Raw genomic sequence first — 25,763 nt, 5'->3', positions numbered from 1 at the left:
GGACTGGAATGGGTGAATTTAACTCAGATGACCATTATATCTACTTCTGTGGGCAAGAATCCCTTAGAAGAAATGGAGTAGCCCTCATAGTCAACAAAAGAGTCTGAAATGTAGTACTTGGGTGCAATCTTAAAAACGACAGAATGATCTGTTTGTTTCCAAGGCAAACCATTCACTATCACAGTAATCCAAGTCTATGCCCTAACCAGTAATGCTGAAGAAGCTGAAGTTGAATGGTTCTGTGAAGATCTACAAGACCTTCTAGAACAAACACATGCAAAAGATGTCCTCTTCATTACAGGGGACTGGAATGCAAAAGTAGGAAGTCAAGAGATACCTGGAGTAACAGGCAAATTTGGCCTTGGAGTACAAAATTAAACAGGGCAAAGGCTAACAGAGTTTTGCCAAGAGAACACATTGGTCATAGTAAACACCCTCTTCCAACAACACAAGAGAAGACTCTACACATGGACATCACCAGATGGCCAATATCAAAATCAGGTTGATTATATTCTTTGCAGCCAAAGATGGAGAAGCTCTATACAGTCAGCAAAAACAAGACTAGGAGCTGGCTGTGGTTCAGATCATGAACTCCTTATTGCCAAATTCAGACTTAAAGTGAAGAAAGTAGGAAAAACCACGAGACCATTCAGGTATAACCTAAATCAAATCCCTTACAATTATACAGTAGAAGTGACAAATAGATTCAAGGGATTAGATCCAACAGACAGAGTGCCTGAAGAACTATAGAAGGAGGTTCGTGGCACTGTATAGGAGACAGCGATCAAGTCCATACCCAAGAAAAAGAAATGCAAAAAGGCAAAATGGTTTTCTGAGGAGGCCTTACAAATAGCTGAGAAAAGAAGAGAAGCGAAAAGCAAAGGAGAAAAGGAAAGATATATTCATCTGAATGCAGAGTTCCAAAGAATAGCAAGGAGGGACAAGAAAGCCTTCCTCAGCGATCAATGCAAAGAAATAGAGGAAAACAATAGAATGGGAAAGACTAGAGATCTCTTCAAGAAAATTAGAGATATCAAGGGAACATTTCATGCAAAGATGGGCTCGATAAAGGACAGAAATGGTATGGACCTAACAGAAGCTGAAGATATTAGAAGAGGAAACAAGAATAAAGAGAACTGTACAAAAAAGATCTTCGTGACCCAGATAACCATGATGGTGTGATCACTCACCTAGGGCCAGACATCCCGGAATGTGAAGTCAAGTGGGCCTTAGGAAGCATCACTATGATCAAAGGTAGTGGAGGCAACGGAATCCCAGCTGAGCAATTTCAAGTCCTAAAAGATGATGCTATGAAAGTGCTGCACTCAATATGCCAGCAAATTTGGAAAACTCAGCAGTGGCCACAGGACTGGAAAAGGTCAGTTTTCATTCCAATCCCAAAGAAAGGCAATGCCAAAGAATGCTCAAACTACTGCACAATTGCACTCATCTCACATGCTAGTAAAGTAACGCTCAAAATTCTCCAAGCCAGGCTTCAGCAGTACGTGAGCCATGAACTTCCAGATATTCAAGCTGAATTTAGAAAAGGCAGAGGAACCAGAGATCAAATTGCTAACATACATTGGATCATCAAAAAAGCAAGAGGGTTCCAGGAAAACATCTACTTCCGCTTTATTGACTATGCCAAAGCCCTTGACTGTGTGGATCACAATAAACTGTGGGAAATTCTTCAAGAGATGGAAATACCGGACCACCTTACCTGCCTCCTGAGAAATCTGTATGCAGATCAGGAAGCAACAGTTAGAACTGGACATGGAACAACAGAGTCGTTCCAAATAGGAAAAGGAGTACGTCAAGGCTGTATATTGTCACCCTGCTTATTTAACATATATGCAGAGTACATCATGAAAAATGCCAGGCTGGATGAAGCACAAGCTGGAATCAAGATCGCCAGCTAAAATATAAATAACCTCAGATACACAGATGACACCACCCTTATGGCAGAACGCAAAGAAGAACTAAAAAGCCTCTCAATGAAAGTGAAAGAGGAGAGTGAAAAAGTTCGCTTAAAACTCAACATTCAGCAAACTAAGATCATGGCATCTTGTCCCATCACTTCATGAAAATAGATGGGGAAACAATGGAAACATTGACAGACTTTAATTTTTTGGGCTCCAAAATCACTGCAAATGGTGACTGCAGCCGTGAAATTAAAAGACACTTGTTCCTTGGAAGAAAAGTTATGACCAACCTAGACAGCATGCCAAAAAGCAGAGACATTATTTTGCCAGCAAAGGTCCGTCTAGTCAAAACTATGGCTTTACCAGTAGTCCTGTATGGATGTGAGAGTTGGAGTATAAAGAAAGCTGAGTGCCAAAGAATTCATGCTTCTGAACTGTGGTGTTGGAGAAGACTCTTGAGAGTCCCTTGGACTGCAAGAAGGTCAAACCAGTGCATCCTAAAGGAAATCAGTCCTGAATATTCATCGGAAAGACTGATGCTGAAGCTGAAGCTCCTATACTCTGGCCACCTGATGCAAAGAACTGACTCATTGGAAAAGACCCTGATGCTGGGAAAGATTGAAGGCAGGAGGAGAAGGGGATGACAGAGGATGAGACAGTTGGATGGCATCACTTACTCAATGTACATGAGTTTGAGCAAGCTCTGGGAGTTGGTGATGGACAGGGAGGCCTGGCATGCTGCAGTTCAGGGGGTCACAAAGAGTGAGACATGAGTGAGCAACTGAACTGAATTCAGGTAGTGAACAATGCTAAGGAGAAAAAGATAAAGCAAGATAGCAGGAATGTGAAATGTTGCCTGGAGGTGAACATTTCAATAGGGTAATCATAGAATGTCTCACTGAGAAGATGGCTTTTGAGAGCAAACCTCAACGGAATAAACTAGCAAAGCAAATATTTGGGGAAAAGAACATTCCAGACAAGGGTAACAGTAAGTGCAAAGGCCCTGGGGTGGGTGCCTGTCTGAGGTGTTTGAGGAGTAGCAAGGAGGCTGGATGACTAGGGTAGAAAGAAGGAGGGAAGAGGATTAATGGATAATGTGAACCAGACCATAAAGGCCTTGTGGATTATACAAAGAACTTTCATTGTAGAAGACCAATATGACATGATTTTAGTAGGCTCACTTTGAATGCTGTGTTGAAATACACTGCAGAGGGGGCAAGGGCAGAATAGGAAGGCCAGTTGGGGGACTTTTGCAACATTCAGGAAAGAAAGGAATCAAGGATGGTATCATGGTTACTGATTTTTTGAGTCTGTTTCAAAATTTTTTCTGTAAAGAGACCTTTAAAAACAAAGTGTATAAAGTATGTTATTGTGAAAACCACCACCCTAGAGTTTTTAGACATCAGAGTCTCTTTTAATAACACATTTAAGCCCTGAGTCCCAGAGAATAAACAACCGAACTTTACCAAAACGAAGGTTTAAGTTCCAGCTGTATACCCCTCTTTTATCACTTAGTTACCAGATTTATACAACTGAGTAGGAAAGTAGAAAATAGTTACTGTACAAAGAGCCAGCTCATTAGAAAAGACCCTGATTCTGGGAAAGATTGAGGGCAGGAGGAGAAGGGGACGACAGAGGGTGAGATGGTTGGATGGCATCACCTACCTACTCAGTGGATATCAGTTTGAGTAGACTCTGGAAGATGGTGAAGGACTTAGCAACAGAACAACAACAAAACTTCAAACACAATTCCTTGAGATTTTTTACTTCGTTTGAACTCTTTTTTTTTTTAATAATTAATTTTTATTTATTCGGCTGCACCAGGTCTTAGCTGCAGCACACAGGATCTTAGCTCTTCATCGTGGTTTGTGGGTTCTTTAGTTGTGGCCTGTGAACTCTTAGTTGCCACATGTGGGATCTAGTTCCCAGAACAGGGATTGAATCTAGGCCCCTGGAGTCCTAGCCACTGGGCCACTGGGGTAGTCCCTCGTTTGAACTCTTAAACTTCATGTTGCCACATGAAAATCAGGATGCTCAGCTAAAATTTAATTTCAGATAAAGGATGAGTAAGTACTAAAAAATAATTTTTTGAGTGTATTTCAAATGTTGCACGGGCAATACAAAAAAAATCATTCATTGGTTATCTGAAATTCAAATTAAGTGGCGTTCTCTATTTTTCGTTGATACATCTGGTGACTTGCTCCCAAACTGATCAGATTTTTAATATTTTGTCTGTTCCACATTATGCCTTACCTTTCTGGTGAGGGTGGCGGAGGAGGAGGTGTAACTAGCTTAGACTGGAGGTGAGAGGCTTCTTTTCTTTTGAATAATCTTTTCGCTTTGGCTTTTAACTTTCTTCTTCGCTGCTTGAATTTGGGCATGGTTTCTGTAGAGAAAATATTTACATTTTTTATTGAAGAATAATACACAGAAAAAAATACAATTTTTGACTGTAGAGGTCAATGCATTATCACAAAATGAACACATCCTTGTAACCACCATCTTGGTTAGCAAACAGATCACCGCCAGCAATCCAGATGTCCGCCTGAAGCAGGAGATAGAGGGACCCAAGGCTGAGCCGCTGGACTCTGCCCCTGGTTGACAGATATTACTTTTCTTTTCTTTTTGGCTGCCCTGGGTGTTTGTTGTGGCACACGGGGGCGTCTCTATTCGCAGCAAGCAGGCTTAGTTGCCCTGCAGCATGTGAGATCTTAGCTCCCCAACCAGGGACTGAACCTCTGTGCCTTGCATTAGAAGACAGATTCTCAACCACTGGGTCACCAGGGAAGTCCTGACAGATGTTTCAAGATAATGGCAGGAGCTAGGAAGAGTTGAGTGCTGTTTAGATAAAAGATAAAAGAGACCACATATTTCTCATTCTTGAGGTCAAGGAGGCTCCTAAGCTATACATGTGCAGAAAAGATCCTCAGGGGAAGGGGAGCCAGACCATATTATGTTCTGTAATGCAGTAAAGCACTAAGTCCACATTTGTAACTTCTCAGAGGCTCTTGCACTGGAATCCTTTTTAGCTAAATGATGCACATGCATACAAGGGAGGGCCTTGTATGTTGCTGTTCAGTCGCTAAGTTGTATCCAACTCTGCGACCCCATGGACTGCAGCAGGCAGGGGATCCCTGTCCTTCACTATCTCCTGCAGTTTACTCAAACTCATGTCCATTGAGTCAGTCACACCATCCAACCATCTCATCCTGTCTCCCCTTCTCCTGTCCTCAATCTTTCCCAGCATCAGGGTCTTTTCCAATGAAGGGAGGGCCCTGCACCAGACTAAATAGAGACTCAAAGTCAAAGCAAGATGATTGGCCAGACGACACCAGGCAGAACTGACCCTGTATAAGCAATTTAATCCACCTCGAAAGTGTGCAGCTTTCTATCTCTCTGAGCCTGCCTGTGCTTTCTCTGCATGTATCTTCTCTCCTAATAAGCATGTTACTTGCCTCACTGCTTTTTACCTCTTTGCTGAAATCTTTCTTCAAAGCAGACAAGTGCCAGCGCTGCGGCCCAGGTTCAGTCCTTGGTCAGGGAACTGAGGTCCCACTTCAGGTCATCATAGGCTGTGGCAACCCCACCGCCACCTGAGACCACCCTGAACTGGGGGAAAAGTTAAACTCAGATCTAAACTATCTCTGAAAATACCTTGGCTTTGGCATTATGTTACTCTAATTTTGTTTTGGTTTTGTTTTGCTATTCTTTGTTCAGTCAAGTAAATTTCTTCATAATGGAATCAAGCAGGACCTTGAAGAGCCTTCCCAATGCAGAAGGCCTTTTTTGTCTCTTTTGTCTTGTTTGTAGAAAAAAGGCTTCAGTCTCCCAGATGTCCCTCAAGTTCCAAAGAGCAGACTCAAACAGCTACTAATCAGAGAAGTGAGGGAATGCAGAATCAAAGGAAAAGCAGTCAAGCAAAAAAAGTAATAAGAGCTTAAACAATAGTTCAGAGATAAAACAGTCACAAAACTAATTCTTCTTCATGGGATATATATAACAACTGATGCATATCTTTGTGTTGTCTTGCAGAAACTAAGGACACCCCTGCACCCCGCCAAACCAGGGAAAAGATGGTGACTATATGCTAACCACAAGCACTTAGACCCCAAACTGGTTAGAACCATAAATGTTGATGATTTAGATTCCCTAAACATCACCTTATTACCTTACCACCAAGCAAATAGAAGAAAGTCCACCAGCTGAGCAGGCACCCTATGACCCTCAGCTTTAATGTTGCCTTTACAAATCTTTGCCTGGGTTTCCCTGGAGGTTCAGTAGTTAAAAGACTTTGCACTGCAGGGTGTGTGGTTTTTTCCCCTGGTCAGGGAATTCCCACATGCCATGTGCAGTAAGACCAAAAAAAAAAAAAAAATCCTTGCCTGAAAGCCAGTGAGGAGTTCAGATCTTTTGAGCATTAGCTGCCCTTTCTCCTCGTTTGGTATCCTGCAATAAACAATGAAGTTTCCTTCACCACAATGCAGGGTCAGTTGATGAGCTGCGCTCTGAGTTGGGCAAGTGGATCTGAATTTGGTTTGGTAACAATAACAGAGAAGATGAGACGGCAATAGTGGGGTAGTGTCAGTTTTTAAAAAGGAAGTAAATTTCTTTGCTGGTAACATTTACTGAGCATCCATGGAACTTGGTGGAGTTGGTAGTGAAAGAAAAACAAAACTAACTTTTTATTTTATTTACTTTTAGGCACCTTCACATATACTTTTTCAGTGAATCTTCATTGTTGTGCAAGGTATTTTCCCTGAGTAAGAGAATTTTCATTACCATTTAGATCAGAATAAATCGAGGCTTAGAAAGATGAAATGATTTATCCAATGGAATGCACTAAAGCATTAAGTTCAAATCTGTAAGTCTCCAGAGACCATGTTCGTCCTAATACACTGTGATGCAGTAGTAGAACAGGTGATATACAAGATAATAATAACTACCCCAAATCTAAGATATGGGTGTTTCAAAACATTTATTTTAAAACACTTTTAAACACTCATATATTGATATCAGTGAGTGTTATCCCTGGTGGCTCAGTGGTAAAGAATCTGCCTGCAAGTCAGGAGATGCAGATTCGATCCCTGAGTCGGAAGATCCCCTGGAGGAGGGCATGAAAACCCACTCCAGTATTCTTGCCTGGAGAATCCCAGGGACAGAGGAGCCTGGCAGGCTGCAGTCCATAGGGTCATACAGAGTTGGATACAGGTTAGGTGATTTCTCAGCACAGCATATTGATATCAAGGGGCGAAAGAGGGGTGGGAGATGAATTGAGAGATTGGGATTGACATATATACACTACTATGCATAAAACTGATAACTAATGAGAACTTTAGTTACTCTAAAGGAACTCTACTCAAGGCTCTGTGGTCACCTAAATGGGAAGGAAACCCCCAAAAAGAGGGGATATATGTATATGTATAGCTGATTCACTCTGCCGTACAGCACACAGTAAGACAACATTGTAAAACAGCTATACTACAAAAAATTAATTAAAAAAATAAACACTAACTAGTAGATTTAGATTTTAATTCAAATCCTTTTCGGAAGAAAATTAAGTCAGAGCTGGCTTGACGTGAAGAAGGGCTTCGCTGGTTTTATTTGTTGCTACCTGAGGAACAAAGATGTCCTTATTCAAGCAGCAGAACTAAAAATGGTCTCAAGGGCTGGGCCTCCTTCTCTTCAAACCTACATTTGAATAGGAACAATTGGTCTTTAAAATACACATTCATTCCACATTTGTTCACGCTGTAACCCTCCAGCACTTGGTATGCAGCTCTAGGCTTGCTAAGCTCTCAGATTCCAAGGACTGAAGAACCTCCCCCAGCCCCACCGTGGGTATTCAAGACTAAGTTTAGTCCCAAGAAAATTGGACTTATAGAGGCCACCCTTCATGGCAGTGGGTGACAGAGCGTGTATCAACAACCATTATAGGAGTAAAGATTCTCGATAGCATCTTATTTAACTAAGTGCCAGGCCTCAGATTAACAACATTTTTCTTAATTGAAAGGCTTGGGAGACATACCTCAAGATAGCTGATTTCACATTTATTATATCACTTTTCCTTTCCACTGAAGTAATGAAGGAAGGCTAAACAGGGATTGTTAAACACAAGGGATGTCTAAGATTGATTAAAAAAAAAAACAAAACGTAAAGCAAAAATACTCTGAATGAAGATATTTAGGAAAGCCTCAGGAAGCAACAAAAAACTTATGGTTGCTAGAAAAGAAGTTAAACCTCATCAAATCCATGGCCAAGACTATTTCATGAAGAAACCTCTATCCAAGGCACAGAGTTCACTGACTGGGATTCCCCTGGCTCTGAGATTTCCATAGTAACCTCCCCTCACTGTCTTTCAGCAGCTCCTTCACAGCCCTCCTCCTCTGTTGCTGTTCCCTCTCTTGCCTTGACGTCTTTTGTTAGGGATCAGACTGACAAAGAGAACTGGCCTCCTGCTTCCCTTTTTCCTATATTCACCAATCCCTCAGTTATGAAAACAGACTTTAAAAGGAGCTGGACATTCTGGTTAAACTTGGTGGATTGACTCTCTACCTCAACCTGTGCTTTAATGATGTGCTGGGATCGGTACTTACTGTTACATTTTTAGGAAGTCTGTGAGCCAGTTGTTAAATCTGCCATTTAAATTATATAAACTTATAATTAAATTCAGATTTTAGGTACTTTAGATTTTAAAAGGTATTTATAAGTATACAAAACTCAGCATTCCATAAAGGTTTTAGTAATATGTACGCTCTTAAAGTTTTTACCTTATTTTCTCTATACAGTGAAAATGCTTTAGATATATTACTGCTCATTTCCTCCCAATGCCACATTCAAGGACTTCACACTGGAAACTTAAAAACTGGCCATGATGGGAGAATTTATACCATAGCTATTATAAAAAGGGAAGTGAAGTTACTCAGTCATGTCCGACTCTTTGCAACCCCATGGACTGTAGCCCACCGGGCTCCTCCATCCTTGGAATTTTCTAGGCAAGAGTACTGGAGTGGGTTGCCATTTCCTTCTCCAAGGGATCTTCCTAACCCAGGGATCAAACATCCATCTCCTGCATTGACAGGCAGATGCTTTACCATCTGAGTCACCAGGGAATCCCTATTATAAAACACTACAAATTTGGGAATCCCCTGGCAGCCCAGTGGTTAGGATTCCACATTTCCACTGTAGGGAGCATGGCTTTGATACCTGGGAGGGGAACTAAGATCCCTCAAGCTTCAGGGTCAAAAAAAAAACAAAAAACAAAAACCAAACACAAACCCCTACAAATTAGGGCTTGATTTATTATTTTTGTTCACTTTTGAGAAAGTGATGAGGACTTCCCTGGCAGTCCAGTGTTTAGGACTGTGTTCCAATGCAGGGGGTATGGGTTTGATGCCAGGTCAGGGAACTAAGATCCCATACGCTGTGCAACATGTACAACATGTGCAACATGGCCAATAAATAAATAAATAAACGAGTAAAAAAAGTGATAAAAAATGTTAATAGGGCAGATTAAACTTAAGAGTATATCTTGTCTGTAGTCATTACATTTTGAACAGCGGAAAAATTGAGGAGTATTACTCCAGTATTTGAAAATGATTATTTAGCAGAAATTGCTTACTGAAATGAAGTTCCAACATAAACCTTTGTGTTTCACATTTGTCTTACTTCACAGAGTAAATGAAAATACTAACCAAGATTCATATCAGGACTAAGCTTGTTCATAGACTGCAACCATAGGTTGGTTACAAATTAAGTCTACAAAAAAAATCAATAATAGCATTTTGTGAGAATCAATTGGCTATATAAAATTTATAAGAAAAGGTGTACTCCCTTCTGAAACATCATGAAAAAGACAGTAAAGGAATAAAAAAGGCATAAACTCATAGGACAAAGAATAGGAACAGATACTATAATAGATGATACATGTGAACTGAATCCTGGAAAATGGAACAGTGGTAACTGACTTGGCAGAACAGAGGAAAGCTGAGGCTTGACTGGATGGTAGAGAAGCCAACAGGAAGCAAGACAAATCCCAGAACTCGGAGAAGTTTCAGACTTGAAAGCACCAAGTCCCTTTGAAGGTTGGGGTTGGCTTAATTGGATTAATTGAAAATCTTAACGACTGGATAGGCCTTTGACATCTTCCCTCCAGTCCATGCAGCCAGGCAGTGTCCTGGTTTTCATTTTATGGACAGGTCTATTCTCTGGAGAAGTTAGAGTTGCTGAATTTGGGTCACTAGGCATAGCAGGGTCATGTCTATGTCACTATTCAGAAGACAGGGGATGGTCCTGAACTGAAAAGTGAGACACTCAATTCCCTTCCTCAGCTCAGCTCCCCAAATACAAGCCACCCAAATTTAATTCCTGGCCTCAAAACCCCACACTTCTCACTCCTCCTGGAGGAAACTAGATTCTCTCCAGGGAAACTGGCTTTAGCTTGACAATATCCACATCCGCTACTTTGAGCTGCCAACCAACTATCTTTTTTGTGTCTTCCTTTGACATATAATAGCCAACATCATCAATCATTTTAGGATGAGTCTTAAATATGAAGAATAGAGACCAAAATAAACAGAGAGGGAAATGGAAAGAATGTAGAAAGTAGAAGAAAACTTGAAAAAAAAATAAAAAAACTTCAGAAAACGATATGGATAAGGATGGGGGAAAGGAAGGAGAGGGTGAGATGAATGGAAAGAGTAGTATGGAAGCATATATACTAACATATGTAAAATACACAGCCAAAGGAAATTTGCTGTATGACTCAGGAACTGAAACTGGGGCTCTGTAACAACCTAGAGGGAAGGGACACATGTACACCTATGGCTAATTCATGTTGATACATGACAGATATCAAACCAGTATTGTAAAGCAATCATCAATCAATTAAAAATAAATTTAAAAAAGGATCAAGGCCAAAAAAAATTCGAGATCTTGCATTCTTGAAAAAGGAAAAGAAAGTTTTTAAAATTAAAAATAGTAGAAATTTAAAAAATGTAACAGAACAGTTTGAAGATTAAAGTTTTAGATGAGAACAGAAAAAAATGGAGAGAATTTTATCAAATAAACAATACAAAAATATTCCCCAGAACTAAAGAACTTGAATTTCCAGATTGAAATTATACTGAAATCATTCAGCATAATTTGAATAAAGATGCACATTGAGGCATGCCATCATTTAGAACACCAGAAGCAAAGAGGATATTCTAAAAGCTTCCAGAGGAGGACTGAGAATAGAATGACATCAGAGTTAACAGCCACCCTGCAATTCTGACGGAGAATGTTTACAATCCCATACCTGGCCAAAATTTCAGTCAAGTGTGAGAACAGAAGTGAGATAATAATGGGAATTTCCAGGATAATGGTGACCATAAGTCCTTGGAAGACAGTTTTGTAGCGGGCCCAGGGCAGGGGTCAGTGAACCTTTCCTGTGAAGGGCTAGATAATAAATATTTTAGGCTTTACAAGGCATCTGATCTCTGCTACAACCACTCAACTCTGCGTCAAAACAGCCATGGACAATGACTGTGGCTGTAATCCAATAAATGTTATTTATGGCTATTGAAATTTGAATTTCATAGAGTTTTCATATGTCACAAAGTATTATTCTTCTTTTGATTTTTTTCCCACCTACTACAAATTGTAAAAACCATTCTTAGCTCATAAGACCTAGTAAAATAAGCAAGTGTAACAGAGGGCTTCAGCAGGGAAAAAAAAAAGGAAATAGATAAATTACCTAGTGCATTTGAATATTTTGAGTGGAGTTTATTATTTTTCTGTAAAGTTTGGCCAGGTTACTGAGAAGTGCTTAAAAAAATAAATATATAAACAATGTCTAGGAAAAAGTTGTATAAGAAAATAAATGAAATCATAGTTAACATGTAATGATCAGCTGTTACACAATATTTTATAGTATAAACATTGAGTATTTAATTAAAAATTATGACATAGGATACTATAAAACTCTTAGAGGAACACATAAGCAGAACACTCTTGACACAAATGACAGCCAAAAATTATGACACAGGTATATTGGGAAGACAGAAGAAAGTAGAAATTAGCAGTTCTCTAAATTTATACAGAGTTTAACTTTGAGGGGAAAAAGAAACAGTACAATATTATAAACATATTACTTAGAAACATGGAGGTAAACACCAGAAAACAATCACAAAAGTGGATAATGTTGCCTTTGGGCAAATGGGAACCAAGATTATAGACAGAGGACTCAGAGGACTACTATTTCTTGTTTGTGTGTTTCTTTCTAATAAGCCTTGAAGTAGTATTGGACAGTTAACCTTTGGCACATACTATTAGCTGGAAAAACAGCACCCTTCTGAGAGTGGGTCATCTCTTTCTAGCCATTTCCTGGTGGTTGTTCCAGTGCCTATGCATTCAGATCTCTAAAGAATTCTACATATTCCAATGTATATCATTTGGGAAATTATTTTTTGATGAAAAAAAAATCTAGGAGTGAAATAATATTTTCTCTTATCTCTTCTGTATGTGTGTGTCCTGGGCCCTGGGTCATTATTACTATCTAATAGCCTTCTAACTAAATATAGTAATTGACACAAGTAGAGAATTAAAAGACTATGTCTTATCTGTCAGGATAGAGAGATCCAGTCTGAGATATTTTCTAGATTAACTGTATTAAAAAATCATCATAGCTTTTCCAAAATTAAAAGATAATGAATTCTCACCTCAATTAGGACAGAGGATTGAGCAAGCTAAGGTTTCTTTTACTATCATTACTTTATTAAAAGCTTTAGATACTCTGTAGAGGATAACTGTTCAATTAATAGAGTATATAGCAATCTTTATCTAGATGAGACATGTACTGTCCCTTTTCCAAAAGGGTAATGAGACTTACAAATTCTTTTTGATAGATTAGGTGGGATTCCAACTGCTAACACTAGATAGAAACTCATTCTTTCATGATGACTCAAAGCATTTTTCTTATTTTTTTAAATTGAAAAATACACTTCCATTTTACTTACTTTGCTTTGAAAAGAATTTAGGGTCAATTAAAAAAAAAAGCCTGTACCACAACATAATAAAAAAAAAAGTGAAGAAATAAGAATATTCCATTATAGAATAGACTATATTAAAAAAGTATTCTATACACGAATCAGAATTATTTCTCTAAGTCGTCCTGTCCCTTCTCCTTACCATCACTCCCCTTTCTGTCTTCTGTCTTCAGTTGACGTCACTATTCCCTGGGCTCTCCCTTGTTTTTGTCTTTTGATATAGTCTATTTTCCCCTACTCTTTTTTTTTGCTTGTACTGGGTCTTTGTTGCTGCATAGGCTTTTCTCTAGTTACAGAGAGCAGGGGCTACTTTTGAGTTGAGTGTGAGGGCGTCTCATTGTGGTGGCTTCTCTTGTTGCAGAGCACAGGTTCTAGGCACATGGGCTTCAGTGGCTACAGCACGTGGGCTCAGTAGTTGCTGCTCCCGGGCTCTAGAGCACAGGCTCAATAGTTGTGGTGCACGGATTCAGTTGCTCCTTGGCATGTGGGTTCTTCCCAATTAGAGATTGAACCCGTGTCTCCTACATTGGCAGGTGGATTCTTTACCACTGAGCCACCTGGGAAGCCCTCCTCTACTTTCAACTTTGAAAAATTTCAAACCTTGAGAAAATTTATAAGAACAGCATAATTAACATTCATATCACTCACATAGATTCACCAATTGTTATTGGTTAGCTATTTCTCTTTATAGGGGTATATGTGTAATGTATAATGTATGCTATATAATATATATATATATAACCACGTGCATGTGTGCCAAGCTGCTTCAGTTGTGTCCAACTCTTTTCGACCCTATGAACCGTAGCCTGCCAGGCTTCTCTGTCCATGGGATTCTGCAGGCAGTAACACTGGAGTGGGTTGCCATGCCCTCCTCCAGATCTTCCTGACCCAGGGATCAAACCTGCTTCTCTTATGTCTCCCGCATTGGCAGGCGGCTTCTTCACCATTAGTGCCACCTGGGAAGCCCCATCTAACCATGTATTTATACATAATTTATGTAATTTTTATATATTACACACACACCCCTATACAGAAAAATAACAGTTGGTGTATCTAGGTGCATGATATATGACTGTTTATGATCCATTAGGTCCTGTGGTAGGTAGGGGATACAATTGTGAGGAAGACCAACATTTCCTGTCCTTATGGAATGTTTACTGGATGTTTACATCATCTCTTTTGTGCCTCCATAGCACTCCTTTTTACACACCCTTATTATGACATTTATTACATAACACTGTAGTTTTTGCTTACACGTTTGTCACCCCACTGGACTGTGAGATATTTCAAGGGTAGGATAAATTTTATTCATCTCTTTCCTCGGGATTTAAAGTATAGCAGGCATTAAGTAATGTTTCATTCAATAAATGAATGGAAGAAATCCTGCTATGTGCTATCTAGCAAGTGTTCTCTATTTTGATTAAGAATATACTTTAATACAATTCTGAAAAATCTCTTGGTGAAGGAGTTTTTTAGTTCTTCAAATCATACCACCTTCATATGGTTAAAGGATGGGTCCAAAAGTATTTCCAGTACAAAGATGGAATCAATAGTAGAGAGAGAATTACACTCTTCCACAAGAGCTGCTAAGGCTGCTAGAAAGTCGCTTCAGTCGTGTACGACTCTGTGCGATCCCACAGACGCCAGCCCACCAGGCTCCGCCAACCCTGGGATTTTCCAGGCAAGAGTACTGGAGTGGGTTGCCATTGCCTTCTCCGCCACAAGAGCAGGCACTGCTACTAAAACTCCACCCTGTGATACAAAAAAATGCTTTTGGTCTGGGGGTACTTTTAAAGCATGGCAGCAATGGAAATTGAAATAAAGTCCTATGTCTAATTTATAATGAAAACAAATGCCGGGTTTTTTGTTCTTTTTCTTGTTTCTCTTTTGGTCTAGCCCAACAATAAGTAATGAAAGTCAGGTTCCTTGAGGCACAACTTTTAGATAAACACCACTGTTCATCTGCTGTTCTGAATTATCTTCCAGGGTAAAATGACTTTTACCGATTATATTGATACAGACCCCAGGGACCACAGACCACTGGATTCAAGACCCCTAGACTGCAGACAATTAAGATGATTAATCTCAGCTCCTTTGTTCTTCCCCTTAAAAACCCAGAACTCAGAGACCAAGTTGGAGTGAATCTGAGACTTGTCTCCCACTTCCATGCTTGGCTTCCTATAATAAAAACCTTACTTAGCGGCAAACTCTCCCAGTCACAGTTTGGCTTTCTGCTCTGCAGACACAGGAGCCTTTTGGCTTTCTGCGCTGCAGACACAGGAGCCCTTCGTTCGGTTTAAAAATGACAATTGCGTTTCTTTAACATCTTACTAAAACACATTTTAAAGGAAAAATGTGTTTACATTCCCACAAACAACTTTTAGTCAATCACTTTCCATTATCAGTTCAATTGATTCCTCTTGAGAAGCCACAGGGCTATTTTTGGTACTTGCTTATTTATGTTGTGCAGCATTGCTATTTGTTAGCTCCAGTCTTGTTTTTCTAAAGAGGCTGCGGCTCCCTAAAGCTTAGCCCAGCACAGTACTAAGCACATAGAAAACAGGTCACACTTTTAAAGCCGATACTCTCACAGAACATAGGGCGATATTAAGACTATATCGAGGAACACCGTATTACTCCTTGTCAAAAAATGTACTTTCTCAAAGTGCATAGGAATCGGAGGTCTTGTTAAAATGTATATTCTGATTCAGTAGGTCTGGGTGGAGCCAGATAATCTGCATTTTAAATAAGAACCCAAGTGATGCACAAGCAGTTGGTCCGCGAACCACATTTTGAGCAGCAAATACATGCACAGGAATGTGCTAAAGGAAGGCGGATACTTTGCTCCAAAACATAGTTTTGCAGAGCGTTAATTAAATATAACTCTGATTAGAGCCGAGTCAGGTGGAGCACTTCTTACCCATCCTTAACCCTCCTCTTTTCCGATTCATCTCCTCTCTGAGTCCAGCCAAAGTTCCCACCTCTGCAAACCGTTACGAACGCCAGCAGCAACAGACCTAGCTGCAGGAGAAGCGAGCCCAGGTAACGTAGGAAGATAACCCTGCACTTACTAGTCTTAAGAGTCCGGGGATACGATGGAGTCACATCAGAGGCCTCTCCCTTGCCATAAAGGAAAATTCAAAATTAAAACCTTATCGCGGAGGGACCAATCGTAGCCTTGGTCTTTCCACAATTCGCTCTCTGTGTAGTGCCGGGAGCACAGTCTGGCTTGTGATTGGCTGAAGCAGCAGGAAGCTCGGGCCAATCAGGAATGAGGCGCTTCTTGTATGAATAAGGGGAAGGCGGGAGCGAAGAGGAGGGGAAGTCAGAGGAAAGGCGTGTCACGTCCCCTTTGCTGTTTGTGGAAGCTTTTGTGTAATTGGTTGGCTCTTCTTCCGACTGCACCAATCGCAAGCTCTCCTCTGCAGAACCCTCGCTGTGAAATTAAACGCCGAGATACGGCCGCAGCCAATGGGGAAAAAAAAGGTGCAGGAGCCAATCCTCCTGCGGCGTTTTGTGTCCTTGCCCAACAGGAAAAGGTGTTTCATGCGGAGGGGCGTTTCCAAGCCTCCAATAGGCGGGCGCCGGTGAAGCAGAGGGACCAATGAGAACGAGACGTTGAATGACAGCTGTCCAATAGGGACCCTCAGTGCTGGTACGGTTTGCGGCTTAAGCGCCGCCGCGGTCTGAGGAATGTCAACTATTCAACATGGAGGCGGAGGTCGATAAGCTGGAACTGATGGTGAGTGTGAAGTGAAGGAGATCTACTGGGTCGTTTATTTTTTCCCCGATGGCCTCCAAGTTGGAACGCGATTTGGAGTCGCCGGAAACCCTGGGCGGAGGAGGCTGGACTAGGGCTCGAGCTCCCTCCTCCTGCACCAAAGGGAGTCGCCGCCGCCTGGTCTCTTTTTAACCGCCGCGAGGGAAGGGGTTACATCCGGGAAACTCGTGAGGGAAATGGCGGGAGATGCTGAGGGTGCGGGGCCTTTGGAATTCCTTGTTTCTTGCTCTCAGCTTTGCGCCCTTCGAGGAGCTGTGGTTGATGCAGACAGCGTTCTCTGTATTTCCACCGAAAAGACCTGACAGAAATGGTCTCTAAACGCCCCTAGAAGGGGAGAGGTCGTTCACCGTCCGAGAAAGCGGGGATAGAGGGTGGGGTGGGAAATACACCGAGAGGGGCGGAGAGAAATCTCTTTAGGGCTGAAGCGTTCACATTCAGCCCGAAGCAGGCTGAACAAGTCTGAGAAAGGATGCTCTACTCGCGTGCACAACTTGGCGGCTGAAGAAGCTCCTAGACCAGTTTGGCCCTTCGGTGGGGGAGAGGTGTGAGCCTTGGGAATCTGAACCACGAGCTCCTTTGCTGGAACGCGGGCGGGATTGGGATGTGGATTGCACCGGTGCTCTGGAGTTGCCTAGCTTCATTCATTGTGAATGTAGGGGGCGGGGGCGAATAATTGGAAAGGACTCCCGCTGCTGCTAGGCTTGTTCGAGGGCGCCAAACTGGAGGGCTTGTCCTAGTTTTTTCTTTTGGATCCTTCCCTCACTTGTCCTCTTTATGCTCTCCCTCCCATTAGTTGACTAGTGGCTTGATCGCCCGCGCTTTTTCCTTAGTTCCCTTGTTCTGTCTACCCCCCCCCCCCACCCCCCACTGCATTACGAGTGTTCGGATTGGGCTGGTTTCCTTTAAAATGTGGAATTTGCAGGACGCACCCATCGTTGATTGATCTCCTGTTCGTTTTTTTTTTTTTTTTTTTGTTAAAAATAACAAGGTTAAGTAAAAAAGCCAAAATCTCCGTCACAATCCGCTCCTCTTCTCCCTGCCATTCCCTGGCGTTATCCTAAAGTATCGTTTGTACCTGAGCTACCCTCCCCGAGCTCAACCTTGGATCTCCTTAATATCCAAAACATGTAGTGGTCTTTGAAGAAAAACTGTACCATCCTCACCCCCATTCCCACCTCCAGAAAATGCGAGACCTTGACCTTGATAGATCTTATTATCGTTTTCTTCTGATGTAATAATGAATTGAAGTGCCTCTAATATATTAATACAAAACCAACTTTCATTTGCTTTCAGTTGCTTCTGATTTTTTTTGGGTGGGTGTGGAAATTGGGAAGGCGAGAACTGGCAGCAAAGAAGGTAGAATTTAATGCAGCTTTCCAAATCTGTAATAAATGAACTTTTAGTTAAAAGTTTGTTAATTCTTATTGTTAACGGTCTTTTAAAAAAAATCCTAGTTTTTTCCTCCTCCAAATGGATATTTCTGCCTAATTGTAAGGAGCTAAATGATACTAATTGTGCTTTTAACAGTTTTTTTTCCCCTTCAATTTGGCTTTTAATTTTGAGGTACCAATGAAGTCTTTTCTGAATTTGCATTAGAGTCAGTAGTTTCACAGGACATGGTTTAGATTGAACACATTATTTTAAGGGGAAAACAATGATGTGTACATCTTGAAAAAAATAGGTTTTAGAAAACTATGAGGTAGCCAGACTCTTAATTTAAACTTTTAGATGTTTGAATGATGTAGTTTTTTAAAGTTCTTTTTATGAGAGAAAGAGAAGAAAGCAAGTCTTCTTGAATCCCTTTTAACTGAGTCATAACTTTTTTTGCTGTTCAAATTCTTTGTTTCCATAATCATGGAAACAAAATTGTTTAAAAATTGTATCTGAACTGTTATAGTTGTATTATTATTGTTTTGTACTGATTGGGTAGTATAAAATAGGATAGCTCATATTTAGATTTGCCATGTGCTTTTAGAAAAAAATGTTTTATCTGTGAATGGTTTATTTTCTAAGATTCCAAAGGTAAATGATTTCCTGTGTAATCCTCTGATTTTTGGTTTTATAATGGATTTGTTGAGGAATCAATGTTGAATATTTAATAAATGAAATAGAATACATATTATCTAAGTTTGAAAAAAAAGTATTTAATTTTTGAGACAAATATCCTCATCTCCCCCCCCCCCCCAGGGTTTTAACTCCTGATTCAGAAAATTAAACATTTATTTTTAAATACTGTTTTAAAAGCCTGAAGCTTGGCTAGCAGAGTTGAAATACTCTAATATCTGAGATAATGTGACCTAGGATTTGAGGTCAAGACACTCATGTTCCAGCTGTCCTGAATTTATGTTTATTTCTTAGGCTCAATCCAACCAAGTAGATGACCTGGATCACTTAAGGGAAGGTTGGTTAAAAATAATGGAAAGTGTTTTGCATCAATCCTCATTATTAATGGAGGAATAAGCTCATTGTAGGGTAATCTTTGTTCTCTAACTTTCTTCCCTTCACTTTTTGCTTTAGTGTTATTTGTCTAGTGTCCTTCTTTTGTGATAAGGCTAGTGATTATGCACAAAAGGTATTATGATACTATGATATTATTCTATTTCTGGGTGGACATCTGAATGGTTTCTTACCATTTAAAAGGTTAGGATGTTAATTGGCTAGAATACAAGGAAATCTGATTCTTAAATCTCAAGAGTCTTCTCCTCCCATTATTATTTTCTCTTTGATTTTTCTCAGCTTGAAGGAAATCTTATATTTAAGATGTTTTAGGGGTTAACTGAAATTTTAAAATCCCCTTTCATAGCATTCAGTTAAGTAGTGCTAACAGTATCATGTTTATGACATTGATTTCCTGAAAGTCTGTAAATTCTTGAGATAGGCAAATGCTTTTTGTATTGTAGTTTAGAGTCCAGAGAGATAGATTGGGTTTATAGAAATTGGGAAACTTATGTTACTTTTTATTTGTTTTCTTTGGTAATCTTACTGTTTTGTGTGGCAGTTCATCAGTCAGTTGCTATGGGGGCACTAACCAACACTTCTCAGCAGAACAGAAATATTTTCACAACTTTGCTTTAGTAGTAATTATAAGCTGTTCTGTTAATACCGGTTCTAAGGTATTAGCAACACCCATGTTAGTAACTTATACAGCTTATGATTTATTTACAAAATCCCTTTCTATATCTGCACATGGTTCAGTTTGAGTATTAATCATAGGTTAGTCGTAAAAAAAATACCACCTTGATATTTAAAGCCTAGTCTTTTTTTTTTTTTTTTGACATTGATATAAATGTTCTTAGGGTTTGGATGTCTTCTGTCCAAAGTGGCAACCCTTCTTTGTATTCTTCTCACGCTGAAGCTTCAACTGATGCAGGATGCTTTTATGTCTTTCCTACCTATTACTGCTAACGAATGCTCTGACTTTATTGCACTACTGTACTTTACAGCTAGCAGTGCAATAGTATTGTCAAAGCATCTGAAAGCAGAACATACACCAGAATTTTGATTCTTGCCTTACATCTTCAGTGTCTGTGAGTAATTTACTGTAACCTGTGTTGCTGAAAACTATATTACCAAGAGTATATGTTTTAGAAAGTAATAATTTGAAAAAATAAGTTTTCAAATAATTAAAAATTCACTACTGTAATGCATTATGAACCATTTTATAGCTAACGTCATTATGACTTGTCTAAACACGTAGTACTTTGTTATTTGATTCTTTCTGTTATAGATTTGGATAGGTTCTGCCTACTCTCAGGTTTTATTGAGTTTGAAGATGAATTAGTAAGTGATGAAAACAATCTCTGTTGTATATTTCCTCTGGTAACCTGCCTCATCTTAATTGGTGTTAATTTTGTGTATTGTTTAGTAGTAAATGCTTGAGTTTAAAACTTTAGAATGCATGTTTTAAGGTTCTTTTTGTAATTGTGAGATACAATAAAATGTGAATCCATCACTTCTGTTTTTGTAATCAGTTTGAGATATAATTTACATAGAGTAAAACTCAACAGTTCTAGTTGTACAGTTTGATGAGTTTTGACACATGTATAGTCATGTAACTACTGCCACAGTTATGATATGCCATAAAAATTACTCTTATAACCCTTTGCAATAAACCTCCTCCCAAACTCTCTGGCAACCACCAATCTCCAGTTTTGCCTTTCCTAGAAGTTCATAAAAATGAAATTATATACACAAAGCTTCAAGTCTTTTGTGTCTGGCTTTTTGCACTTAGCATGATGCTTTTAAGATTCACCCATATTGTATGTATGTATTAGTAGTTGCACCATTTTTATTGATGAGTAGCATTCTGTTGTTTAGAATATCAGAAATTATTTATCTGTTCACCAGATTATGCCCGTGATGTTATTTCCAGATTTTGTCTATTATGAATAAAGTTGTTTAAACATTATAATACAAGTCTTTTATGGACATAATGTTTTTGTTTCTGTTGGGTAGCATCATAAAAGTATGATCTTATAAGAAACTGCTAAAATATTTTTCAAAGCTCTGTCTTAGGGTTCTAGTTTCTCCAATTCCTCACCAAGATTTAGTTAATATTGTCAGCCTTCATTTTAGCCATTCTAGTAAGTGTGTAGTGGTATCTCATCATAGTCCTAATTTGTGTTTCCTTAATGGTTAATGATGTTGAACATCTTTTCATGTGCTTATTTGAAGTTGGTATATCTTTAGTGAATATATGTTAAAATCTTTTGCCTACTTTTAAATTGAGTTTTGTCTTTGTATTAATACAAAAGTCCTTTAATTTTATCTATTTGCTTTCTCACTGTCTTAACAATATTGAGTCTTCTGATACATGAACATTCTTCTGATACCCTTCTGATACAGGTCTTACTTAATTTCTTTTATAGCCTAGTGTGATTTCTCTTGGTGTTCTGTATCTTAAAAGTAGAACAAGAACAGTAATTATATAATGTGTGTTGTAAATACATTGAATTTCAGAAAAAAATTAAGGTGTTAAGCAAATATCCTTAAAAGATGGCTAGGAGAATAGATAACAGGAAAGAAAGATACCTGAGATGATAGGGATGAATACAAGGACATTATTTGTAGGGGATGAAGAACACGATTGCTCACATAAAACCACTTAATTCTAAATTTTATTTATAAAATCTCTTTCTGAATTACCTTACCTGGCTTCAAGTGTAGCCGTTTTCCTCTTCTTTGGTTTTAATTTCCTGCTATTCACTAGTGGGCTCTTAGAGCAGCGGGTAGAAGTTTGTGTTTTGTTTGTTTGTCTTATGCTGCCTGGCATGTGGGACTGAACCTGTGCCCCCTGCAGTGCAAGTGCAGAGTCTTAACCAGTGGACCTCCAGGGAAGTCCCAGAATTTTGTATATTTTAATAATGAAAGATATTACCTGGGGAGGGACTAAAAGACAAAACTGCTAATTTGAAAACTTTTCTTCTTCCTTGGAGCAAAGTAAAAGTTTTAAAACAAACAAAAAACTTTGTTAGTCAAACATAAGCAAAGATTCATCATTAAGAATATCCCAGATACGGACTTCCCTGGTGATCCAGAGGCAACGATTCTGCACTCTCAATGCAGTGGGTCTGAGTTTGATCCCTGGTCAGGGAACTAAATCCCACATGCTGAAATTAAAGATACTATATACCGCAACAAAGATTGATGAGTCTATGCCTTGTGACTAAGACCTGGTGCAGCCAAATGAATAAAGAAATATTTTTTAAAAAGAATATCCTAGATAAAATTTATTCTTAATTTCAGAAGGTTATACTTCTGATTTATCTTAATGTATAGCATTTTAAAAGTCCTTGGTTCATTGTTTTGTTCTCATTTTTCCAAATTTTTATTTGTCTATTTATTATTGACTGTACTGGTCTCCATTGCTTTGCATGAGCTTTCTCTCTTGCCGCACGTGGCGGCTTCTCACAGTTGTGGAGCATAGGGGTGTAGGCTACAGGAGTCGCAGCACATGGGCTCAGTAGTTCTAGTTCTGGGAGGTACATTGGAAAGAGGCACCTAACCTGGGGAAGGTTTCTTGTTAGAGGTAAGATATAATCTGAGACTGGAAGGGTGAGTAGGGATTAGCCAGCGAAGGAAACGGGAAATGTTCCAGGCAAAGGAAACAGTGCGTGTTCAAGTCCAGAGGTGCTACCCACGTGGGGGGAAGCTGCACATGGTTCAGTAGTGTTGAGATGGTTGAAATGGGGAGCAAGAGGGTTGAGATGAAGAACCAGTAAAATAAATTCTAGCTATTACGTTGAAAACCTTCACCATACTCTATAACATTCCTAAACATCTAAAATTATTATAAATATTCATGTTCTGTAGTAGTCATGAACCTATGTTCCTTAATTTAAAAAAATTTTCCATGTAAACGTCTCTAGTTTTGGGTAAATTAGAGGGAAATTTAGTGACTTCTGACCAAATCATTATATATTGATTTTTGTGTTCTGTAGTCTTTATTGCCCTATTTATTTATAAGGCCTGTTCAAGGAGGATGTGTGACCTGGAGTGAAATCTTACCAGGCAACTCACAGAACTACAGTCAGGAAGAGAGTCATCAACTCAGCCCAGCCTAGAGCTCCTGAACCCAAGTCAAGCGGCAGATTCATGAGAATAAATTATTGTTGTTTTTAAGCCACTGAGTTTCAGGTTCCACAGTTTTGAAGTGTGTTGCTTTAATCTAGGCTGCCATTTGAATTTTAAAACTTACTATATTCTTTTGCTAGCATGTTGTCTCATCCATTTTTAGCAGTGTAGTCTGCTGCTGCTGCCAAGTCGCTTCAGTCGTGTCCGACTCTGTGTGACCCCACAGACAGCAGCCCAGCAGGCTCCCCCGTCCCTGGGATTCTCCAGGCAAGAACACTGGAGTGGGTTGCCATTTCCTTCTCCAATGCAGGAAAGTGAAAAGTGAAAGTGAAGTCGCTCAGTCGTGTCCGACTCTTAGCGACCCCATGGACTGTAGCCTACCAGGCTCCTCCATCCATGGGATTCTCCAGGTGAGAACACTGGAGTAGGGTGCCATTCCCTTCTGCAGTGTAGTCTAGCTGTGTGTTAATATTATCTCATGAGTAAAAGAAACATTGTGTTTGACCTTAATGAGTAACCAAGGATAAAGCATGTAAAGGGATGGTGCTGTGCAAGTTTCTCTTTCTGGTCCTGAGCTTGATGACATTTAGGGATACCTCAATTTAGGGTTGTCAGACTTAGTAAATGAAAATATAAATTGTCTGGGAATTCCTGGTGGGCCAGTGGTTAAGATTCCGTGCTCTCCAAATGAAATAACTGACAAAGGATTAATTTCTGAAATACATAAGCAGCTTATACAACTCAATACCAGAAAAACAAACAACCCAGTCAAAAACTGGGAAACAGACATTTCTCCAAAGCCACACAGAATCTATACTCAACATCGCTCATTATTAGAGAAATGCAAATCAAAACTATGATGAGATATTACCTCACAAAGGTCAGAATGGTCAACATCCAAAAGTCTACAAACAATAAATGCTAGAGAGGGTTGGACAAAAGGGAACGCTCTTGCACTGTTGGTGGGAATGTAAATTGATACAGCCACTATGGAAGACGGCATGGAGATTCCTTAAAAAACTAGGAATAAAAGCACCATAATGACCCAGCAATCCCACTCCTAGGCATATACCCTGAGGAAACCAAAATTAAGAGACACATGTATCCCATTGTTCATTGCAGCACTGTTTACAGTAGCTAGAACATGGAAGAAACCTAGATGCCCATCGACAGATGAATGGATAAAGAAGTTGTGGTACATATACACAATGGAATATTACTCAGCCATAAAAAGAAATGCATTTGAGTCAGTTCTAATGAAGTGGATGAACCTAGAACCTATTATACAGAGTGAAGTAAGTCAGAAAGAGAAAGATAAATATTGTATTCTAACATATATACGGAATCTAGAGAAATGATACTGAAGAATTTATTTGCAGGGCAGCAATGGAGAAACAGACATAGAGAATAGACTTCTGGACGCAGGGAGAAGGGAGGAGAGGGTGAGATGCATGGAAAGAGTAACATGGAAACATATTACTGTATGGAAAATAGATAGCCAACAGGAATTTGCTGTATGGCTCAGGAAACTCAAACAGGAGCTCTGTATCAACCTAGAGGGGTGGGATGGGGAGGGAGATGGGAGGGAAGTTCAAAAGGGAGGGGATATTTGTATACCTATGGTTGATTCATGTTGCGGTTTGACAGAAAACAACAAAATTCTGTAAAGCAATTATCCTTCAATAAAAAAAAAAAAAAAAAAGATTCTGTGTAAGGTCCTGGATTCAATCTCTGGTTGAAAACTGAAATCCTACAAGCTGTCTGGCCAAAGAAAAAAGAAAAGATGCCCCGTTAAATTTGAATTTCAAATAGGCAATAGGAAATGTTTTAGTATAGTTATGTCCAAATATTGCATGGGATGTACTTAGAAAATTTTTTTTATTGTTTATCTGAGATTCAGGTTTAACTGAGTGTCCTGTATTTTATGTATCAAACACCCTTTCAGAATGCATTTTCATACAGTTATGAATAGTACATTAGATTATCATATTTATTGGTCAAATAATTACCAGTTATGACTTCTTATATCTACTGTGTATGAGGAACTGTGCTAAGCAAAGGTTAAAATATGAGCCATCAGGAGAGACATAAATCACAAAAAATCTACATGAAGCAAGAAGCACAAGATGCTGTGTCTGAACAAATATAATCTCTGTCTTCTATAGTCTTTTAGCCCAGTACATAGATAATACAGACAAATATATTTGTATTGGGTGAGTGGGAGGAGGTAGAAGATAACTTCAAAAGAGATTCCTCTCTTATATAAAAGCATATTTGTTATGAAAACTTTCAGAAATCCAGACTTAACCTTTGTTTTATTCCCTGGGGAAGGGACAATTTACGACTACAATTTACTAGAAGTCACAGATGTAGATGACAAACTTACGGTTACCAGGGGATAGGGTAGAGGGAAGTGATAAATTGAGAGATTGGGATTGTCATATACACACTATAATATATAAA

At 39.4% G+C, this 25,763-nt stretch overlaps 2 protein-coding genes across 9 annotated transcripts in view; one reads left to right on the top strand and one right to left on the bottom strand.

Moving 5' to 3' along the window:
- Positions 1-16,697, bottom strand: part of PRR11 (proline rich 11) — a 31,090-nt gene extending 14,393 nt beyond the window's left edge. For 2 of the 3 annotated variants that reach the window (XM_070772571.1, XM_070772570.1), the window contains exons 1-2: positions 16,018-16,697; positions 4,176-4,308 (exon numbers count right to left, since the gene is read on the bottom strand). In XM_070772571.1, coding sequence (XP_070628672.1) covers positions 4,176-4,303 — 128 coding nt within the window. In that variant the 5' untranslated portion in view covers positions 4,304-4,308; positions 16,018-16,697. The remainder of the gene's footprint in view (positions 1-4,175; positions 4,309-16,017) is intronic. The other variant, XM_070772572.1, reaches the window with a different exon arrangement.
- SKA2 (spindle and kinetochore associated complex subunit 2) overlaps positions 16,558-25,763 on the top strand; it is a 31,103-nt gene continuing 21,897 nt past the window's right edge. Inside the window, exons 1-2 of one of the 6 annotated variants that reach the window (XM_070772574.1) lie at positions 16,660-16,688; positions 24,423-24,595. In XM_070772574.1, the coding sequence (XP_070628675.1) occupies positions 24,509-24,595 (87 nt within the window). In that variant the 5' untranslated portion in view covers positions 16,660-16,688; positions 24,423-24,508. Of the gene's footprint in view, positions 16,689-20,197; positions 23,711-24,422; positions 24,596-25,763 lie in introns of those variants that run through there. The other 5 variants (XM_070772573.1, XM_070772575.1, XM_070772578.1 and 2 more) reach the window with 5 other exon arrangements.

The sequence above is a fragment of the Bos indicus genome, chromosome 19, assembly GCF_029378745.1.
Source record: "Bos indicus isolate NIAB-ARS_2022 breed Sahiwal x Tharparkar chromosome 19, NIAB-ARS_B.indTharparkar_mat_pri_1.0, whole genome shotgun sequence".
Taxonomy (NCBI): domain Eukaryota; kingdom Metazoa; phylum Chordata; class Mammalia; order Artiodactyla; family Bovidae; genus Bos; species Bos indicus.
This window is presented reverse-complemented; position numbering and strand designations above follow the sequence as displayed.